Genomic DNA, 20,542 nt, shown 5'->3' with positions numbered 1-20,542 from the left:
AAAAAAAAAAAAAAAAAAAAAAAAAAAAGACATGGTCCTCCCTTAAATCTGAGTGTCACCCAACGCCTTACCTGCTGTGCCCGACGCAGGAAACTATTGAAAGTCTCACTGCTCCCAAGCAATGGGTCTTGCCGAACTGCGATGACAAGAGAATGATGTTCTAGTAACCTAGGAGTTACTTTTGGCTTCCCCCAGTCCTCTTCTTAGTAGGCTTCCCACCACCCCGTTTCCTGGGCTGATGGTGGCCTGCCACATCTCCCAGCTGGCCTCACCTCACTCACTGTTTGCATAAATTCTTCACCTGCCCCACCCTTGGCTGCCATCTAGTTGAGTCCAGTCTACAGAACTAGGGAAATAACAATGATGTTAATCTAAAGCACATCAGATACAAATTAAGTTCTTCCCACCCATCTAAACTGCTTTAAGATTACTTAGTGTTATACTAGTACTTCTCATAGATGTTAGTGCCCAAATTGCTTTGCTAATACACAGAGTTACAAAGCCTTACAGGCTATTTACTTTGCTAATTAAATAACAGGTCAGATAAGTGGATTCTCAGATCTAGAAATCAATTGGGACCTTCTATAGAGCCAGCTGCTTTTAGTCTCCCCACAGTCCTGGAAATGTCCTAAAGTTCCTCCAACTACTCACCAGCTTGCATGTACTTCTCTAGCTGCTCTCTCCTCTGTTCTACCTCTGCAGGTGTCAGAGAGAAAAGCTTCTTTGGGGGGAATGCAGGAAGCACATTTGCCCCATACTCCTTCCGAAGCTACACAGAGAAAAAGACATAACCATTCACATAGACACAGAAAGTGAGAAGCAGTGGAGACACAATGTTCACCTGGACTCCCTTGTCTACCTCAGTCATCTGGGAAACCATAACTTTTGTAGAGTTTTTTTTTTTTTAGATGGGATCTCATTTTGTAGTTCAAACTGGTCTTGAACGCACTACATAGTCCAGGATGGCCTCTCCTGGTGATCCTCCTGCCTCAACTGCCCAAGTGCTGGGATTACAGGCATGCGCCACCTCGCCCAGCTAAGGGAACTGCTTCAGATATCTAAATTCTGTTTTAGTGTGCACGAGTTCCTCTAGAGTGGGGAGGATTTGTACGGGGCCAAGACCTACAGGGAGCCCCTGAATTATATAGCAAAACTGTTCATTGAACTCTCAGAGAAAACAGCTTTACACAGTGTAAACATATAGTTCAGTGAACATATAGTTCAGGGATATAGTTAAGTATGTTCACAAATTAGCATTTAAAGGGACATCTGGGTGTGGTGGCACATGACTGTAATCCCAGCACCCAGCAGGTTGAGGCAGGAGGATTGCCACAAGTTTGAGGCCAGCCTGGACTACATGGCAAGATCCTGTCTCAGCCCACCCATTAAATAAATAAAGGGACTTTGCAGATCAAGGAATCCATTTTTCAGCGTTAGAAACTGAGGTCCCAGAAAATTAGGTAATTTCCTCAGCTCTGCACAACTATCAGTAGAACCAGGACTGCATCTGAGTTAAATACAGTGCTCACCATCTGGTGAGGAAGGCAGAGAAACATTACATCACACATACCTAACAATAATTGGAACAGCTACATATACTGAAACGAGCCAAAGAACACACAAGGAAATCAGTGAATGGTTTTTACAAGCAAAGAAAAGAATTCAAATTGCAGCTCACACGACAAAGGAATGTGTTTTGGCAGATTGGGAGGATTTGCTTTTTCCATGCAGGGGCAAAGTGCAGATAAGATGATAGGAAAACGCAGAAAGGAGGATGTAACTACAGGAGGAAGCAGCTATTGCGGCAGACATTCAGCTTCTTAGGGAGTGCTCCCCGGAAATGCCAGAGGATAAGATAAAGCACTGTAGCCTCCCCAGTGGCAGTGATTAAAGACGGAGATGAGAGGAAAAAAATGGAGATAGATGCCCATGTGTAGGAAAGGGATTAAAGCTGCCTCCAGGCAGGGGTGCTAGTCCAACCTGCTCGTGCAGCCCCAGAAGCTGGCTGTAGCGAACCCGACAGTGCAGGACTCCATTCACGTGAATGTTATAGGCCTGAGGATACAAAAGCAGGAAAACATTTCAGGGTAGCAGTCCGAGCTACCTCTCTGAAAACCCTGACCGGAAGTTGACTGGTTCGGCTCTGTGCGAATAACGCACCGAGATCTCCCAAAGGTTAGGTAGCCTGTCTTTTTCCAGGTTCAAATCCCAAAGCAGAAGGGGCAGACAGGGCAAAGTCGGGTGCTCATGCTGCAGTTTCCTTCCCTGAGAGGCCAGTGACGCTCACCGCATACGCGGCCTAGCTAGGCGAACAAAAGACCTCTTGGAGAAGGAGCATCTTCTGTACAAATCTGAGACATGAGACATGCTGCAGCGAGGCGGCGGCCCAGAATCAGGCCTGAAGGATGGCAGCCGGGCCTCGGAGGCCGTTCCCAGGGCTTTGGCCCGTTATTCCCGCCCCGGCCCGTCCAACTCCGGCTGCTCCTCACCACGTAAGCGGAGCCGCCGCTGTCCCCGCTGCGGGACTCGGTTTCAGGAATGGAAAAGTGCATGTTCCCTATGGCAGGGCCCACTCAGGCGCCGGAGTGTAAGGGCCGCGGGGGCTCTGCACGCTCGCCTCCGCTCTTCAGTGCGTCCCAGCAGCTTCACTCGCCATTTTGGGGGGGCCTGACATCCGAGGAGGAAAGGCGCTGGGACGGCGGTTCTGGGCGCAGTGACCCTGGGCAAGCTGGGAACTGTAGTCTCAGAACAAGAAGATACTCTCGGAACCGGTAGCCTAAAATTGCGACGAACCTCTTCGCTACCCGTAGTTGGAGGCGGGGACCAATGCACGTCGGGAGTTGTAGTCCACTTGGTACCGCGCGCAGTGGGTGCCGGTAGTGGAGCCTCTGGCCTAGGTGGCGCTGTAGTCGGAGCAAGGCACCGGGACGGCCCAGTGAACGAGGCGGGCGGAGCCTAGGACGGAGACCTCGATGGCTGCTGTGGCTGTAGCTGTTCGCGAGGGTGAGTGAAGGGCTGGACGCACCAACTGGTACATGAGCCTATGAGCTCCTGACGTCTTGGGCTGGGGCTCGAGCTCCTTTGTGCCTGAGGTTCCGTTCCCGCTCCACGCCAGACTTTGGTTTATATTCTCCGGCGCAGCCCCGCGCCTCACACCGGCTGGTTCACGGGTGAAGGGTGGGTGACCCCTCCTTTCTCCTTTCCCTGCCTGCCCTTTGATCGTGCCGCGCAGTGAGTCCCCACGCCTCGCGCCCGGCGGCGAAACCGTGGTCATGCCGACACAGCAGCCAGCTGCGACCAGGAGGCCCCCCAAGCCCTCCCGGAGCCTCTCTGGTTCACTTTGTGCTCTGTTTTCTGATGCAGACTCGGGATCAGGGATGAAGGCGGAGCTTTCTCCTCGGCCTGGGGTAAGTGAGCGTGCCCTCCCCAGCCGCCTGTCAAACGCTACGCAGGAATTTTTTGTCAGCTTCATTCAACCTCATTTCCCACCCGTTTCAGTTTATTTCTCAGTAAAGCCAAGAAATTTTAGAGCCTCATGGTATATGACTCTGATCCTGGAAGGGAAGCTTCCATCTCTGTGGGACATAAGTTTGTAATAGGTAGCATGAGGACATGAGAAAGGATTAGGGACTTAACCATGTGGGAATCTTGTAAGCCGACAGTGTTGATTCATTTTTGGAATCGTTGGGGGCAGAGCAGCGTCCTATGTCTTTGTCTCAGGTAGTGGGGAGGGAGATGACCCAAGAAGAGAAGCTGCAACTTCGGAAGGAAAAGAAACAGCAGAAGAAGAAACGGAAGGAGGAAAAGGGGGCAGAACCAGAAGCTGTCTCGGCTGTAACTGCAGCTCACTGTCAAGGTGAGGAGTCTTTGAAAGGGTTAGGGTGTGGAGCTGGGAAAAAAAGGGATGTGGTGGGAGAGGCAAGACAAAGTTGGCTTGAGTAAGTGAACAGAATAAGAGGTTTAGATAAAACTTTGGCTGGAGCAGAAATAACTCCTGCCTGAAGCTTCAGCACCTCTTCCTTCTGCCTTTAGTAGGGCCAGTGAGAGAACTGCCAGGACCCAGCAGGCAGCTGGAGGGTGCTCCTGGGGAGAAAGCTGCAGCTAGTCGGAGTAAGGCTGAACTTCGTGCTGAGCGACGGGCCAAGCAGGAGGCTGAACGGGCCCTGAAACAGGCAAGAAAAGGGGAGCAAGGAGGGACACCTCCTCAGGCCTGCCCCAGCACAGCTGGAGAAACCCCCTCAGGTATCTTCCCCTCATTTCTTTCTTCTTTTTTGGTACCAGGAATCAAACTCAGTGCCTCACAGCCACTGAGCTGCTGACCTACATCCCTGGCCCACTTCCCTTCATTTAAGAGCTCTGTTGCTGTGTTTCTCTTGTCGGCTCAGCCTTCCCCAGAGTAGAAATTTTCCCTTCTCGTTTTCACTTTAGAACCTAGAGTTCAAAATTCCTCCATCAGCTCCACTGTACCCCTAATTCTTGTTCTACTCCATTTGGCATAGCATTTCCCCCTGTCCTATTTTTCATGATTCCCTCCATGCCCTAGGAGCAAACTACCCACCTCAAGACTTTCATGTTTTGAAAACATGTTCATTATGTTTTAGGGGTGAAGCGTCTCCCCGAGCACACTCAGGTTGATGACCCCACACATCTCAGGAGCCTTATTAAAAAACCAGAGCGACAACAGGTAGGAACTGGGAAAGAGTCTAGGGAGGGAAGAAAATTGCTCAAGGCAAAGTGAGACCCTAGAGACAGATGGGTATTTGGGGTGAAGTAGTCTCAATCTTCACTTTCCCAGCTTTAACCCATAAATTTTAAACTCAGCCATTGGTTCTGTCTCTTGTTTTGTCAAGGTTCCTACACGAAAGGATTATGGATCCAAAGTTAGTCTCTTCTCCCACCTTCCCCAGTACAGCAGACAAAATTCCCTGACCCAGGACATGAGGTAGGATCCTACAAAACTGTCCTATAACATCTAAGTCTGAGAAGGTGTATTAACTTAGTATTAACCACTTACCTGTCCAATTACTTAAATACAGGATGACCAAATGTTGCATGTTTTTTTCATTAACTTTTATAAGATAACGGGAAATATAAAAATGACAGTTTCATCAAATTTATCCAATACAAGAATCAAGTGGTTGAAATGACACTTACCTGAGCGATAGTATGTAAACAAATGCACTGCCCAAGTGATAATGTTAAGTGGCTAAAAGTTACTAGAGCCAGGTGGGGTGCATGCCTGAAATCCCAGCACTTGGAAGGTGGAGGCAGAAAGATCGCTTTGCGTTTGAGGACATCCTGGGCTAAATTTTAAGAGAAAATGGGCAGTCTGTGCTAGTAAAGGAAGCCTTTTGCAACCAGGGTTGGGGGGGAGAAGTAGGTGCTCAAGTTCCCTTGCAAAGTGTGACACTGCCATCCCATCAGCATCCCATCCTCTGTGATCCACCCAGCCATGGTGCGACTCGGCCTGCAGTACTCCCAGGGGCTGGTCAGTGGCTCCAATGCCCGGTGTATCGCTCTGCTTCGTGCCTTGCAGCAGGTAGGCCCTGTCCTGTTCTCATCCTTCCCCAACACTGCCCCAGCTTCTGACCCAAGCTACATTCCTGACTGGGCAAAGAGGGGATGACTCCTGCCCTCAGAACACTTTCCTCAGTGAAACTCCATCCCCCTTCAGAGACCTTTGTTAGAGGCACTTTGCTGATCGGTTTGTGTGTGCTCTGTAGGTGATTCAGGATTACACAACTCCTCCCAATGAGGAACTCTCAAGGGATCTGGTGAACAAACTGAAACCCTACATCAGGTAAGAGCAGCCACAGATTAACTCCTACCTCATCTATCCCTTTTCTGGTACTCTTGGTCTTTTCTTTTTCGTTTTCCTGTTCTCTGTGTTTAAAAATTTTTTTTTTTACTTTTTAAATTTTCTTTTGACTTCTGAGTCAGGGTCTTGCTGTGTAGTCTAGGGTGACCTTGAATTCACTATCCCAGGCTGGCTTTGAACTTGTGATCCTCCTGCCTCATTCTCCTGAGAGCTGGGATTACAGGTGCCTGCCACCATGCCCAGTTTATTTTCTTTGTTTGTTTATTTTTTAGTATGGGGGATTGAACTCAGGTCCTTGCTGCTTGAGAGGCAGGCATGGAACCACTGATCTAAATCCCCCACCCTATTTATTTGGTTTTTGAGACAGGGTTTCACTGTGTGTAGCCACCACACATGGCTAAATTTTTTTATTATTATTATTTTTTTTTTTTGGTTTTTTGAGACAGGGTCTCACTATGTAGTCGAGACTGACCTCGAACTCACTATGTAGCCCAGGCTGGTCTCAAACTCACAGCGATCCTCCTGCCTCAGCCTCCTGAGTGCTGAGGTGTGCGCCACCACGCCCAGCTAATTTTTTTTTTTTTTTTTGGTTTTTTGAGACAGGGTCGCACTATGTAGTCGAGACTGACCTCGAACTCACTATGTAGCCCAGGCTGGTCTCAAACTCACAGCGATCCTCCTGCCTCAGCCTCCTGAGTGCTGAGGTGTGCGCCACCACGCCCAGCTAATTTTTTTTTTTTTTTGTACTGGGATCTCGAGACCTTTGGAACTAGGGACCTTGTGCTTGCAAGGCAGGCTCTGGAACCACTAAATCCCCGGCTCTAAATTTTAATTTTAAATGTGCCAGTTTAAATTGTAAAGAGCTGCACAAACAGGAAGTATTCTTGTTGTAGCTTCCTCACTCAGTGTCGGCCCCTGTCAGCAAGCATGTACAATGCCATCAAATTCCTTAACAAGGAAATCACTGCTGTGAGCAGCTCCACAAGGGAAGAGGAGGTGAGTAGGAGGAATGGGAGAGGCATGCACTTGTGGTTGGTGTTAAACAGCATGTTCAGTACTTCCAGAAGGCCAATACAAGCTGTTCTGTGGAGGGCGAGGGTTAAGGAAGTGGTTGGGCACTCTGACTTGTGTCACCTGTGGGTGCCTTTCAGGTCCATCATTGTAACATATTCACGCATCTGGTATATAGGGAAGAAATGTGTCCATTTCCTGTTCTCTAAATGTCTTACTCCATATAGGCCAAGTCAGAACTTGGAGCAGCCATTGATCGGTATGTACAAGAGAAGATTGTGCTTGCGGCTCAGGCAATTTCACGCTTTGCCTACAAGAAGATCAGTAATGGAGATGTGATCCTGGTGTATGGATGGTATGATCCAGCCGATTGACTGAGAAAATTGGGAAGTAGAATGATCAGAGGAAAGGACTACCCCTTTGCATCTGAATGAGCTGGCCTAAATCAGTTAGTGCCTTTTATGACTGGATCCCCTCTCCACCCACTGTAGCTCATCCCTGGTATCACGAATTCTTCAGGAGGCTTGGAATGAGGGCCGGAGGTTTCGGGTGGTAGTGGTGGACAGCCGGCCCTGGCTGGAAGGAAGGCACATGCTACGTTCTCTGGTCCATGCTGGCGTCCCTGCCTCTTACCTGCTGATTCCTGCAGCCTCTTACGTGCTCCCAGAGGTGAGGGCAGAGAAAAGGGACTCCAAAATTGGAGGTGAAAGGATACAATAACACACATAATCCTATCTTCTTAAGGTTATTAGGATAGCACAGCCTGTTTGTACTTAATAGGAAAAACACCTAAAGCATTCCATCTAGCAGTCACAAGAACCGTACGTTAACCTAGCAGCTACCAAGAGGGAACAGGGAGAAAAAAAAAAAAAAAAAACCCTTCAAAACGGGGGTGGGGATTTGGGTCGGTGATACTTTTCCCTGCCTCACAACTGCAAGGGCCTGAGTTCGTTTGCGGTTACAAAAAAAAAAAAAAAAAAAAAACACTTCAAAATTTAGTTTTCTTGTGCCACACTTGGTAGGTGAATGGCTAGTTGATTTCCAAGAAAAGCAGCCGTCAGGATTTATTCTCCTAGTATTGCTCTCCAGGGCAGAGATAGGGGACCTTATTCTACACTGATACTTTATGACGTACTTTCCTTCCTGTCTAAAACAGGTTTCCAAGGTGCTATTGGGAGCTCATGCACTTCTGGCCAATGGATCTGTGATGTCACGGGTAGGGACGGCACAGCTGGCCTTAGTGGCTCGAGCCCATAATGTGCCAGTGCTGGTCTGCTGCGAAACATATAAGTTCTGTGAACGTGTGCAGACTGATGCCTTTGTCTCTAATGAGCTAGGTAAGCGATGCAGAAGAGAAGCTTCCTGAGAGCCATGAAGGCTTGCGAGGGAGAGGGGAGGTTAAAGCCTTAACTTCTTCCACAAGGCCCTAATGGGTCCCCCTCCCATTGCAGATGACCCTGATGATCTGCGGTGCATGCGGGGAGATCACGTGGCCCTGGCTAACTGGCAGAACCACCCATCCCTGCGGTTGTTGAATCTGGTCTATGATGTGACTCCTCCAGAGCTCGTGGACCTGGTGATCACAGAGCTGGGCATGATTCCTTGTAGTTCTGTACCTGTTGTCCTACGAGTCAAGAGCAGTGACCAGTGAGGGGGGAAAGACAGGCTCAATAAATGACATACATCCTACCCTTAGCAGCTCTGCCGCCTTTGTGTCTTTTAACACCTCCACTCCTTAAGTTAGGGGCCCATACTCCTCAGCTGCTCCCATCTCCTACTGCTAACCCAAGACCTCTGTGGAGACTCTCAAGTGACTTGACTTTACACCAGTGCTTTGGGGGCATGGTGAAGGTCCACATGGAGATCAAAACCTATTCAGGCTCTCCTGTCCCCTCCGCCCTGCCTCCCCCCAGCTCCTCTGCTCATCCCCTCTTAATTCTGATGTGTTTGGCTCTGACAGGGAAGAGTGCTTTCCAAGTGAAAATACATTGGAGGCATGTGTGTATCCCCCATCACCACCCCGCGCTGTGGGTGCTTCATTTTTGAGGCTACAGGCCCAAGTTTTTCTTCTTATGTGAATGTGCTCCCTTCTGTTTCTTATCCTCTACAATCAAAGTGTGCAAGAGCTTTAATAAGAGCAGGAGCTGGAGGAGGGAATGATATTCAGTGGTGTTTTTCTCAGGTGAAAGGAACAGTAAATGATGATGTAGCAGAAGCTGATATCATTTCTACAGTAGAATTTAATCATTCTGGAGAATTACTAGCAATAGGAGATAAAAGTGGTAGAGTTGTTGTCTCAGCAGGAGCAGGAGAACAAAATCCAGTCTCATAGCAGAGAATATGTTTATAGCACCTTCCAGAGCCATGAACCAGTATTTGACTACTTGAAAAGTTTAGAAATAGATCAACAAAATTAGATGGTTACCCCAGAAAAATGCTGCTTGGTTTTTATTGTCTACCAATGATAAAATAATAAAATTATGGAAAATCAGTGAAAGGGACAAAAGACCAGAACGGTATAACTTGAAAGAAGATGATGAAGGTACAGAGATCCTACTGCAGTCACTACACTACGAGTGCCAGTCTTCAGGCCCACGGACTTAATGGTAAAAGCCAGTCCCAGAAGAATATTTGCCCATGCTCATAGTTACCAGACTCCATTTCTATCAATAGTGATTATGAAACTTATTTATCTGCAGATGATTTGCGGATTATTCTTTGGCACCTGGAAATTACAGACAGGAGTTTTAGTATTGTGGATATCAAACCTGCCAACATGGAAGAGCTCACAGAGGTAATCACAGCCACAGAATTCCATCCCAACAGCTGTAATGCATTTGTGTATAGCAGCAGTAAAGGAACCATTCGGCTCTGTGACGTGAGGGCGTCTGCCCTCTGCGATAGGCATTCTAAACTGAAGAAACAGGACCCCAGGAACTGGTCTTCCCCCCCAACCAAATCATCTCTCTTTCTGATGTAAAGTTCAACCATGGTGGTTGCTATATGATGACGAGATTGTCAGTCAAAATTTGTGATTTAAATATGGAAAGCAGGCCTGCGGAAACTTATCAGATGCATGAATACCTCAGAAATAAACTGTTCACTATATGAAAATGACTGCGTGTTTGACAAATTTTAATGTTGTTGGAATGGATCTGACAGTGTTGTCATGACTGGATCTTACAATAATTTCTTCAGAGTGTTCATCAGGAACACAAAGCAAGCTATAGCCCTAGAAGCATCATGAGAAAACAATGAGCCTCACGTGGTTTTGAAGCTATGCAAAGTCTGTGCAAGTGGCAAGCAAAAGAAAGATGAAATAAGTGTTGACAGCCTAGATTTCAACAGGAAAATCCTTCATACAGCCTGGCGCCCCAAGGAAAATATCATTGCTGTAGCTATTACAACCAATCTATATATTTCAAGACAAAGTGAATTAGGGTTGGCATTCCTAACAGAAGAGCCCACTTCCTGCTTAGTTGAGATAGTTGAATCTAGCATTCGTACCTGTAAAAGAGAGGTCCATTATGGCACCCCTTCCAGTGTTTGACGGTGTGCCATTCGCCAACCTGTTTATAGCTACATGGAGAAAGCTCTGTGGTTTCCTCACTGGTGTTCTCCAGGTCTGCTAGTCATTTAGGTAAGGGTAGGACACTTAATTTAAATGACTTCTTGCACCATCTTACCTAATGGACAACATTGATTTACTCCACTTTTTATGCCTTCCATTATGATGATGTCAAACAGTGAACACCTTCAGTCATGCTTATGGGATTGTGTATCCTCATTACTGTATCATTTGTGGGGTACACCCGTTCCCCCTTTTTAAATTAAATACAACTCATTCTTAAGAAAAAAAAAAAACCTATCTAGATCTTTAGTCATGAATGGTGAGTGTCTCACAGCAGACATTGATCTAGGTATGAGGAGGCCTATACAGACAAAAGTTTTTTTTTTGTTTTTTTTTCAGACAGGGTCTCATTTGTAGTTGAGACTGACCTGGAACTCACTATGTAGCCCAGGCTAGTCTCAAACTCACAGCAATTCTCCTGCCTTAGCCTCCTGAGTGCTGGGATTACAGGCATGCACTACTATGCCCAGCTAAGACAAAAGTTCTGATCTTAGCAATGTCAGTTTTTATTGAGTACTTGTATGTCAGAAACTATCTGATCTCTTTCTCACCTTGTTAGACAGATTATTGTCTCTGCTTGTGGTGTGCATGCCTATAGTCCCAGTACTTGGAAGGCTGAGGCAGGCTTTTGAGTCCAAGGTCTAGCTTATATAACAAGATCAAGGTCAGCCTAAACTCCATAGCAAGACCCTGCCTCAAACAAGCAACAAAAGAGATTAATATGGCTCTACAAAGTAAATGAGATTGTGCAGGTGAGAAAAAATGGAGGCACAGCTTAAATTGCTTGCTCAAGATAGCTAATCAACAGCTAAAACAATGTGATCATAGGTGTTCTGAATCCAAAGTCTTAACTTACAGGTGTTTACATGTTACGAGTATTAACCATGGAATAGGAAGACAAACATCTACAGTATGAGATAAACTTCACCAGTGTTTCTGCAAAATCCCTTGGAGTTAAAGATGATGGCACTGAGTGTAGCAAGAATGGTAGACTTCACAAGTAAGATTTGGGGTTGGGCGTGGTGGCACATGCCTATAATCCTAGCTCAAGGGAGACTACGCAAGAGGATCTCAAGTTTGAGGCCCTGTCTCAAAAAACAAAACAGGCCGGGTGTGGTGGCACATGCCTGTAATCCCAGCAGTTGGGAGGCTGAGGCAGGAGGATGCTGTGAGACCAGCCTGGGCTACATAGTGAGTTCCAGTTCAGTCTCAACTACATAGTGAGACCCTGTCTCAAAAACAAAACAAAACAAAACAAAAAAAACAAGATTTGACCTAGTCTTTGAAAGATAAGTAGTTTTCCAGTTGGAAAAGAGTAAGCACATCAGCAGAGAAATGGCTTGAACAGAAAGAATAGGCCTTAAAATGAGAGGCCAATTTCAGAATCTGTATTGTTAGGTGGCTAAAATAGGCTTAATGTTGAGTTAGCAAGTTGCAAAGGTAGGTTAGGGCTAGACTGTGAGAATCTAACCACTGGTTAGCTTGGTTAAGTAATCTGTTTTGTGTGTGTACTTGTTTTGTCAAAAAATTTTAATTTATAAAGAACAGAAATTTATTTCTTACACGATCATTTCTCCAAATGTCTAACTTAAGACCATCACGAGATTTTTTTCGAAAAATTTTTATTTATTTATTTATTTTTTGAGACAGGGTCTCACTATGTAGTTGAGACTGACCTAGAACTCACTATGTAGCCCAAGCTGGTCTTGAACTCACAGCGATCCTCCTGCTTCAGCCTCCCAAGTGCTGGGATTACAGGCATGAGCCAGAGCTAAATACCCAGCCCCTTGGTATTCTCGATATACAGAATGATCACATTCATCATAGGGAATTTGTACCTGTACATATCATATCTTGATTCTTTTTTTTTTTTTTTTTTTTTTTTTTTTTTTTTTTTTGGCGAGGTACGAGGGATTGAACTCAGGACCCTGCACTTGTGAGGCAGGCGGCAAGCCACTGAGCTAAATCCCCAGCCCTTTTCTATTCTCCTCCCCTCCCTTCAACCTTTCTTCCTCTCCCCATTTACAAAAGCTTTGTTTCCATTTATTTTTCTTTTCCCTTCCTCCCCTTCCCCACTTGAACATTTTCTAACTACTTCCCAATATCTATCATCCATTTTAGTCCTCATTTATGCTTTTGGTTTCTCAGAGTACTAATGCAATATTTGAACATGTGTGAATGTCTTATTTCGCTTAAAAGTAGAGGTGCACATTTATCTAAAAATGTCCAAAGTTTATCCTTCTTTATGAGAGTAGTACTCTGTTAGCTATAAAAAACCACATTGTTTATCCATTCATTCATTGATGGGCATCTGGGCTGTTTCCAAGTCTATTACAAATTGTGCTATTATAAACATGGGTGTTCACACATTATTAAAAAATTTCAAGCATCACAAAAAAGATTAAATTATACAGATTCTTCATTACTAGATTCAACAATTTTCTTTTTGTTTGTTTGTTTTTGAGACAGAGTCTCACTTTGTGGTTGAGGCTGGCCTTGAATTCATGGCGATCCTGCGGTCTCTGCTTCTCAAGTGCTAGGATCACAGGTGTGTGCCACCACGCCCAGCTTAGATGCAACAATTTCTGCTTTTTCCTTGCTGGTTATTTTGGAGCAAATCCTAGACATATCATTTTACTCCTATATATTTGAATGAGTCTCAAGAAATATGTAAACTCACTATGTTACTGTCACACTTTGTGTTTTTGTGAAGCTGGGGACTGAGACCCAGCCCTGTGAATGCCAGGCAAGTGCTCTACCCAACCCTCATTACCACACTTATTAACTAATACTTTCTTAGTATTATCCAGACTATAATCAAATTTTGTCTCAAAGGTAGCTTTTTATAGTTGGGTTTGAGTCAGGATCCAAACAAATGCACACATTACAGTAGTCTGTTATGTCTCCTGAAAAGCATGGTAAAGGTGTAGCTCAAAGCCGGAGTGCATGCTTAGTATACGCAAGGCCCTGGGTTCAGTACCACAAAAGAGCAGTCTTTCTCCCTTCTCTCACATTAACTTGTAAAAACTAGGTCAGCTGTTACTATAAACTCTTCCACATTCTAGATTAGAATATTTGCTTTCAGGGGGTGTCATTTAACTCAGCACTCTAAGCCCTGTATTTGTAGTCAACTTTTAGGGTTAAAGGTACTTAATAAGTGGTTCTCTGTGCTTTATATGTCCTCTTCCCTAGAGGCAAACAATGACTGGCTGTCTCATTTGCAGTGATGACTGGGTTCAGGCATTTTAAAGCTTTCTCAGAACCTTTCATTCTGTGGTTTCATCCACTGGTGGCTGTTGCTGGAATAATTTCATTGGTAGATACAGAATTATTATTCTATTGTTCTTTCCATATTTACTAGCCATTAATCTATGAAAAACCTCTCATCAGTTAGTTTTTTTGAACTACAGTTCATACTGGAAGGGCAGGATGTTTTCTTCCTGTTATTTGCCATTTTTGGGAATTAGTCACTAGTTACTTCCAATGGTTTACAATGAATAGTTGTTAATATTTTGGCTTTTTAAAAGATCACTATGAACTCACAGGTTTTTATATGTTGGGTGTACCACTTAATCACCAGAATTAAACAGATTATCGACAGGGTCAGCTTTATGCTTAAAGGTTAAGTGGTAGATATTACAGGCAAGAAAGAGATCAGTTAAAGGATTGCTTTTTGGGGCTGAGGGTTATAGCTCAGTGGCTGAGCACCTGCCCAGCATGCATGAGGCTAGGATTTTTATACCAGCACTGCTGGGGGTGGGGGTGGGTTAATCAAATTATAAATGGACCTAAACTGATCCAACAATATCACTTCTAGGAATTTATCCTGCCCATATAGTTGCACATGTTCGAAGTAATTTAGATATAAAGTGGTTATTTATAGCAGCATTGACTTGGGTGTGCTGTCACACGCGTGTGGTCCCAGGTAGGGGAGATGGTACCAAAGGAAGGTTGAGGCACGAGGTCGTCATGAATTTGATGCCAACTTGAACTACATAGTAAGACCCTGTCTCAAAAAAAAAAAATCCAAAATAAATACTATTATTCATTTATATCAGTTTTTTAAACAATGGTTTAAGTCAAAATAGCTTGATCTGAGGCAGCAGAAATGAAGACGGATTCGTTCATTACAGAAGTAAAATGTTTAAAATAGAGCTGCCCATCACAGAAGCGTTTTGGAGCTAGCCAACATCTAAAAGGGAGGGACATCCATCCAAAAAACTAGTAGCCGCTAAAAGGGTGAGATAGGAGTGGAATTAAGTGTCCTCCTCCTTCCTCTTAGGTCTTCGCTAATTCTTGCCATAATTTAAGAGACTGGGGCTCTATGTTGTCCACGCTGGTCCCAAACTCTCCTGCCTCAAAAGTCCAGAAAGGCTGGGGTTATAAGCGTCGGCATTCGGCTTTCTGGCTTTCTTTTATATTTGTCTTAAATGTTGTTTAGAGCCAGCGAAATTTAACGGGCGGCATTGTTTGGCTTATTCCACCCCTTCCAGTCCGTACGACTCTCTACTGGGTGAATGGAAACCTGTGACGCTTACATGGCTTTTAAATGCCTCAGGAAAGGAGAGAAACTTGTTGCACTCTCTTCTCATCCCGTGCCACCACCAAACCAGTAAAGTAGTGACGAAAGCCGAGGGAATGCAGCGTCCCCACCACAGGTAGGGCTTTTCTATTCTTCATATCTTATTTTCAAGCTCACTTTCATTGTCTTGTAGTGTCGGGTCCAACCTTGACTTCATTAGTGGCAGAAACTGGACTCATCTTCCGGCGGAGGTAGCGGAGATTTCTTGTGTCCGGGTCTGTCTCGGCTAAGATGGTTCAGGGCTGCGTTAGGCTCCCTAGGGAGCCTGGCGCAGAGCGGCAGCGGCGGCGGATGCAAGGGTCGATTTCACCCCCGCTTGCACTTCCCAGAAGGCCTTGCAGCGCCCTACGCCGCGCGCGGAGCCCTGCCGCGCTGCATTGTGGACCACAGAGCCTGATAGAACGTGGAATCGCGCCCCAACTCCAGGCTGAAAGCTCGTGTTTACCTTGTGCGGCGGGCGGGGGCCAGAAGGAGCAGCCACACGATTTCGTCATAAAACCGCGACCAGACAGGCGGCGCCATCTTCGAACTTGGACTTCCGGAAGGACTTTGGCGCGGGTGAGTGTACCGCGGCGGAGTGTGCGGGGGGCCCAGGGATTACTCCTCCCCTTCTTTTGCCGTAGAGCTAAGGTATTGAGAACCAAGTCCGGACTCGGCTCTTTTCCCGGGGCAAGGCAGCGCCCCCCTCCAGCCTCTGCGCTCTTGTGGGAAACCTTTATGCCCCCACCTCCTTCCTCGGTGTGGCCTCGGAGCATGCTTCATTTCTGCAAGCCACGGGTCTCGGCCTCTTTCCCCCGCTCTGTGTCCATAACGCAGCAGCCGGTGTCCCCGCCTCGGCGCTGTTTACTTTGCGTCCTTGGATTCGGCGAGCCTACACTTCTCAATCTTTGGCAAAGACGGCCTCGCTACCCCTGCTGGCGATCAGTAAAAGCGGCTCCCGTAGCCAGGACCGAAGGAGGATGGGCGGTGGCCTCTAAACTGGTTGGGTCGGTCTCTCTCCGCTGTATCCCACCCTTTTTCTCGCCGAAGCTCTCTAATCTCGGGGGTTGTGCCCCGCGCGCTGTAACCCCATTGGCGCATCCGAAGGCCAGTTGTTTCCTGCCTACTTCTTTGACTTAGGGGCAAATTGGTTGTCTGCTGGAAGAATCAGAGGTGGCGACTTCAGCCCCCACCCAAGGTTAACTCATTTTGCTAGAGGGATATAGGATATGGCCAAGCCTTTCCGCCCCAGCGGCATGTTGCTACACAAATTTAAGTCAGTCCCTCGCCAACATAGCTATTTTTGCCATCCTTATCAACGGTACTGTTTTCTTAATATAGTTTCCTTTAGATTGGCTTATTTTAAAAGTTAAATGCAGTGGTTTCTACCAATGTGGAATGAAGCCATGGGTTAGTTTTTGTTATACAAATTAAAAACACGAATAAAAAGATACATTTTCGTACTACTAAAAAGATCTTGCATTTGCACCAGTGGGAAATAGTATACTAAACCAGTGTATTTGGGCTAGGGGTGTGGCTTAGTGGTAGAGCCCTTGCCTGACATGCATGAGGCCCTCGGTTTAGTCTCAGCGCTACAAAAAGAAAAGCAACAGAAATTTAAACGAGTGTCTTTAAAGTGATTCTGTCTTGAGGTGTATAGGTATTTAATTTAATTTTTTCTTTCCCCAAGAGGTCAATTTGGTGGCATGGAGCTCTAAAAAATAGGATAGTTCGGGATGCAAAACCTCTGATACGAATTTACTAAACACACTTGCCTTGTGTTCAAAACTAGTATTGTAAAATGGTAAATAGAAATTACATCACATAGTGCTGCTTTCCAAGAGAAGTGAATCAGTAAAGGGAGTTATGTATGTTGAGTCAAACAAGGTTAAATATTAATTATTGCACTTGCCATGTTTCCAGTTCTGGGCAAGATGTGAATCAGATAGGCAAGATCTCTGTGAAGCTTTCAAGGAAGACAAATGCAACGTAAATAAATATGCATTATCTCCTCTGCATGAAAATTCCAGGTGGACTAAGGAGCTATTTGTAAAATTCAAAACTAGAAAAATAATTAGCGGAAAATAAGTCAGTGGGGTAGGAGGTGCGAGGTGCCTTTGTTAGACATAAAACAAACAAGCCATAAAGGAGATTGAGAAGTTTAATGCATAAAATTTTAAAACTTAAGTTTAGCAAGAAACATAAATCATCAGGCATAGTGGATGCGTGTCTGTAGTCCCAGCACTCTAGGAGGCTGAGACAGAAGAATCAAAAGTTCAAGCCCAATCTGGGCAATTTAGAGACTTAGACTTTGTTTCAAAAAGAGGGACCAGGGATTTAGCTTAGTGGCGCCGCATGTGTCTTGTATGCGCAAGGTGCTGCGTTTGATCCCTGATACTGCTAAAACTAAGATTAAAAGAGATAGGCACATAATTCAGTGTGAAGGCCTTGGGTTCAATCCCCAGTTTCACCAAAAGAGGACTAGTGACAAAAAAAAATATCTGCAACATAACAACTTCCACAGATAAGGAGAAAACAATCCTTTTTTTTTAACAGCTAAGTTTTATTAAATGAAGGAAAAGAAACAGGTTCTGCAGAGTGAGTTTGGGCCAAGCAAAAGTAGGAAAAGTACACTCTACAGCATGAGGGTGGGCCACCACACAAGAGAGAACACAGTGGCAAAAACTTGATGTTCGAGACCAGCCTGGGCTACATAGTGAGTTCCAGATCAGTCTCAACTACATAGTGAGACCCTGTCTCAAAAAAACAAAACAAAACAAAAGAATATGTAGTCATAAGGGAAATATGTAAGATGGGTATCAAAGTTTTCTTAACTGATCTCTTGGCGAGGCTTCCTGTGTTGATTGGTGTTGTCTCTGTCTTCTGTAGAGCATACTGACAGGCACACTGAAGCTTGTGTGCTTTTCTCCTAATATACACCTAGTTACTCTGCTGCCCCTAATTTTTTTTTTTTGAGTGCTTACCAAGAGTTGTTTATTGGTTCCCACATTTTAAAACTATCAGGCAAATTGTCTTTTGTCTTTATGTAAATGTTATCTATATTTAAAAGTTTTAAGAAATTTTTTGTATAAGTAATTGTTTTTATTAAAACTAAAGTTGAAACATGGTAGATGCATAGGTGTTTGTTTTGTTGCTGCTCTTATTCTGCACATTTATAAATAATTGAATCAACTAAAAGTTTTGTAAGAGCAACTCTTTATTGAAAAGTAGCCCATTGTGATGGTGTTACCTGCCATCTCAGCACTCAGGAGGCTGGGGCAGAAGGAGCACTGCAAGTTCGAGGTGAGCCTGGGCTACAAACATAGTGAGACCCTATCTGAAGAAAAAAAAAAGGCCAGGTGTGGTGGCACATGCCTGTAACCCCAGCACTCAGGGAGGCTGAGGCAGGAGGATCACTGTGAGTTCGAGACCAGCCTGGGCTACATAGTGAATTCCAGGTCAGTCTCAACTACATAGTGAGACCCTGTCTCAAAAAAATCAAAACCAAAAACAAAGAAGGAGAGAGGCTGTGGAGGGCATGTGGAGTGGTGTTGATGCTGCTGAAAGCTCAATGTAAAGGAGGCAGAGAGCCAGGTGCAGTGTCACAGGTCTGGAATCTCGGTTGCTCAGGAGGGTGATACAAGAGGCTCAGAAATTTGAGGTCACCCTGGTCAACTGAGTGAAACTCTGTCTTAAAATAAAAAGGCCTTGGGGTGTATTCCAGTGGTCACTGCATTCACTTCCCCAAACTGGGAATGTGGCTGAGAAGTGTCCATTGGATTAATGACGTAGTGATTTGGATGATTTTAGCTTCAGCAATGAGTTGGGGAGAAATTGTCTTAGGATGAAATAGGGAAATTAGAAATTAAAATATCAAGGGCAGACACATTTTAAGTTTGGTTGTGAGAGGGAGATGGCAGGTGTTAGAGGAAGAATATGGGTTGAAGGATAATTGTGTATTAAAATAAGTGTCATAAACAGACACTGTTTAGAAGGAGCCAGTGGAAAGGAAAGAGGCTAAACTAAGGTTTCCTGGGAACGTGGGGGAATGAGACTAGAACACAGGTGGAAAGACTGGTATTAGAAAGTGGATGAGGGTGTCAGGTGCAGAAAGTATTGACAAGAAATTGAAGTATTTCCCATCTAATGGCTTAGGGTTTTTTGTTTGTTTTGGGATTGGGAGTTGAATGCATGGCGTCTTCCATGCTAGGTAAGCACTCTACCTCTGAGCTAAATCCTCAGCATGTGGTTTAGGTTTTTGTTCGAAATCAGAAGCAACATCATCTGCACAGAAGTAGGGAATTGGAGATTGGAGGAGAGAACTTGAGGGAGCTGACTAGAGCGAAAGTGGGATTCATGGTACCTCACAACTGATATGCTCACATGGTGAAGAGGATCAGTTGGATTCACCCAGGGCTTGAATTTTCCAGGCCTTTGGAACAAAAAGACGGAGAAATTGGAGTTGTCAGGTGATAGTAGTTGAATAATCTAGAATAATGATGGGCGATTGACCTAGTACTGGGGACCCCTTAATGATTTGGGATGTTAAGAGATTTGGGGTGATGACATTGTACAGGAGGTGATGGTAAAGTATAAGTGGCAGTGGTTAAGCTGAATTTTAGGAGTTTTAAAAGAGCAAGGTGTTCAAGAAGGAAGACTTCTTTCTTTTTTTTTGTACCGGAAATTGAATTTGGGACCTTGTACTTGCAAGGCAATCACTGGAATCCCTGAGCTAAATCTCCAGCCCAAGACTATTGGTCTTGAAGTGGCACTGGAGAAGAACTGAGCAGACTCTGAATTCATTTTCTGCTGTGAGGGCTATGGGATGTGAAGAATGAGCAACCTGGAAAGCTAGAAATTTCATTTCTTTGCTGGTTGTTGTTTTGTTTTATTTTTGGCTTTCAAAGTGGTTTAGGATTTATAAAGCAAATGTTCTCTTTGGAGAATTCTAATTTGGACTCATTTAGTGTGGAGAGAGGCAAGCCAGGGAGGCCTGCATTTGGCTGGAGCAGATTGTGCCAGTGTATACTTTTGATCTAGAGCCAGAGGAGTGGCTTCTTCATAAAGTCTGGTCACTGATATTGCAGGGACAGCTTGTGCAGAACCATCAGCTGTCAGAACCTTCTTAGTTCAGGAGAAGGCTACCTGTAATGGCATAGGAGAGGCCATCTGGGTCTTGAACGGGTAACTGTAACAGCAGCATGACAATTTGATAAGTGCTTCTGTCCCTAAGAGTGGTTCCACGAAGGTTGAGTGGTTTGGAAATTGGGGCATGCATCAGAATCCAAGTGCTTATAAAAAACCCAAAGTGTTGTCTCCATCCAGAGGTTCTGATTCAGTAGGTGTAAGCGTAGACTAGAAATCTGCATTTTGAACAGATTTCCAGGTGATGATGCTTCTGCTGCTCTCTGGGGCCATAGTTCAAGACTGCTAATGTGAGGTATTTCTGCTTGGATCCTTTTCTGTGTGAACAGGCTAGAGAAGATTCTGTTCTTGTTTGCGGGGGCGGGGGGCGGGGGGA

The 20,542-nt window shown here is 45.1% G+C and overlaps 3 protein-coding genes and 1 pseudogene across 10 annotated transcripts in view; 3 read left to right on the top strand and 1 right to left on the bottom strand.

The window, feature by feature from the left end:
- Snx17 (sorting nexin 17) overlaps positions 1-2,768 on the bottom strand; it is a 6,511-nt gene extending 3,743 nt beyond the window's left edge. The window contains exons 1-4 of the mRNA XM_010604737.3: positions 2,490-2,768; positions 1,981-2,055; positions 652-769; positions 72-136 (exon numbers count right to left, since the gene is read on the bottom strand). Coding sequence (XP_010603039.1) covers positions 72-136; positions 652-769; positions 1,981-2,055; positions 2,490-2,552 — 321 coding nt within the window. The 5' untranslated portion in view covers positions 2,553-2,768. The remainder of the gene's footprint in view (positions 1-71; positions 137-651; positions 770-1,980; positions 2,056-2,489) is intronic.
- Positions 2,769-2,887: 119 nt separating this feature from the next.
- On the top strand, positions 2,888-9,317 carry Eif2b4 (eukaryotic translation initiation factor 2B subunit delta). 7 transcript variants are annotated; one of them, XM_010604734.3, is made up of 13 exons: positions 2,888-3,003; positions 3,364-3,407; positions 3,721-3,856; positions 4,036-4,242; positions 4,602-4,684; positions 4,851-4,942; positions 5,425-5,539; positions 5,724-5,800; positions 6,712-6,814; positions 7,057-7,184; positions 7,321-7,498; positions 7,986-8,166; positions 8,281-9,317. In XM_010604734.3, the coding sequence occupies exons 1-13, from the start codon at positions 2,973-2,975 to the stop codon at positions 8,478-8,480; spliced, it is 1,575 nt and encodes a 524-aa protein (XP_010603036.1). In that variant the 5' UTR covers positions 2,888-2,972; the 3' UTR covers positions 8,481-9,317. The 7 variants fall into 7 exon arrangements, with proteins under 7 accessions (XP_010603036.1, XP_010603035.1, XP_033619218.1 ...); XM_010604733.3 differs by having other exon boundaries at positions 4,033-4,242; XM_033763327.1 differs by having other exon boundaries at positions 2,989-3,003; positions 3,725-3,856; positions 4,033-4,242.
- LOC104848666 lies at positions 8,815-10,221 on the top strand (annotated as a pseudogene).
- A 5,189-nt stretch (positions 10,222-15,410) lies between these two features.
- Gtf3c2 (general transcription factor IIIC subunit 2) overlaps positions 15,411-20,542 on the top strand; it is a 21,131-nt gene continuing 15,999 nt past the window's right edge. The window contains exon 1 of one of the 2 annotated variants that reach the window (XM_010604740.3): positions 15,411-15,600. The gene's annotated coding sequence lies outside the window, so the exon portion shown is untranslated. The other variant, XM_010604742.1, reaches the window with a different exon arrangement.

Source organism: Fukomys damarensis, unplaced genomic scaffold, assembly GCF_012274545.1.
Source record: "Fukomys damarensis isolate Sample0158 unplaced genomic scaffold, DMR_v1.0_HiC HiC_scaffold_2, whole genome shotgun sequence".
Classification (NCBI taxonomy): Eukaryota; Metazoa; Chordata; class Mammalia; order Rodentia; family Bathyergidae; genus Fukomys; species Fukomys damarensis.
Note: the sequence above shows the minus strand (reverse complement) of the source record. Positions and strands in the feature narration are given on the sequence as shown.

What these genes read in the sequence shown, in the direction of transcription:
- Eif2b4 (XM_019204642.2), top strand. Translation starts at nt 3,273, where the DNA reads ATGCCGACACAGCAGCCAGCTGCGACCAGGAGGCCCCCCAAGCCCTCC. An exon ending in AACTGCAGCTCACTGTCAAG is followed by an intron (nt 3,857 to 4,032) that starts GTGAGGAGTCTT and finishes TTCTGCCTTTAG; the next exon opens with TAGGGCCAGTGAGAGAACTG. An exon ending in CTTTGTCTCTAATGAGCTAG is followed by an intron (nt 8,167 to 8,280) that starts GTAAGCGATGCA and finishes CTCCCATTGCAG; the next exon opens with ATGACCCTGATGATCTGCGG.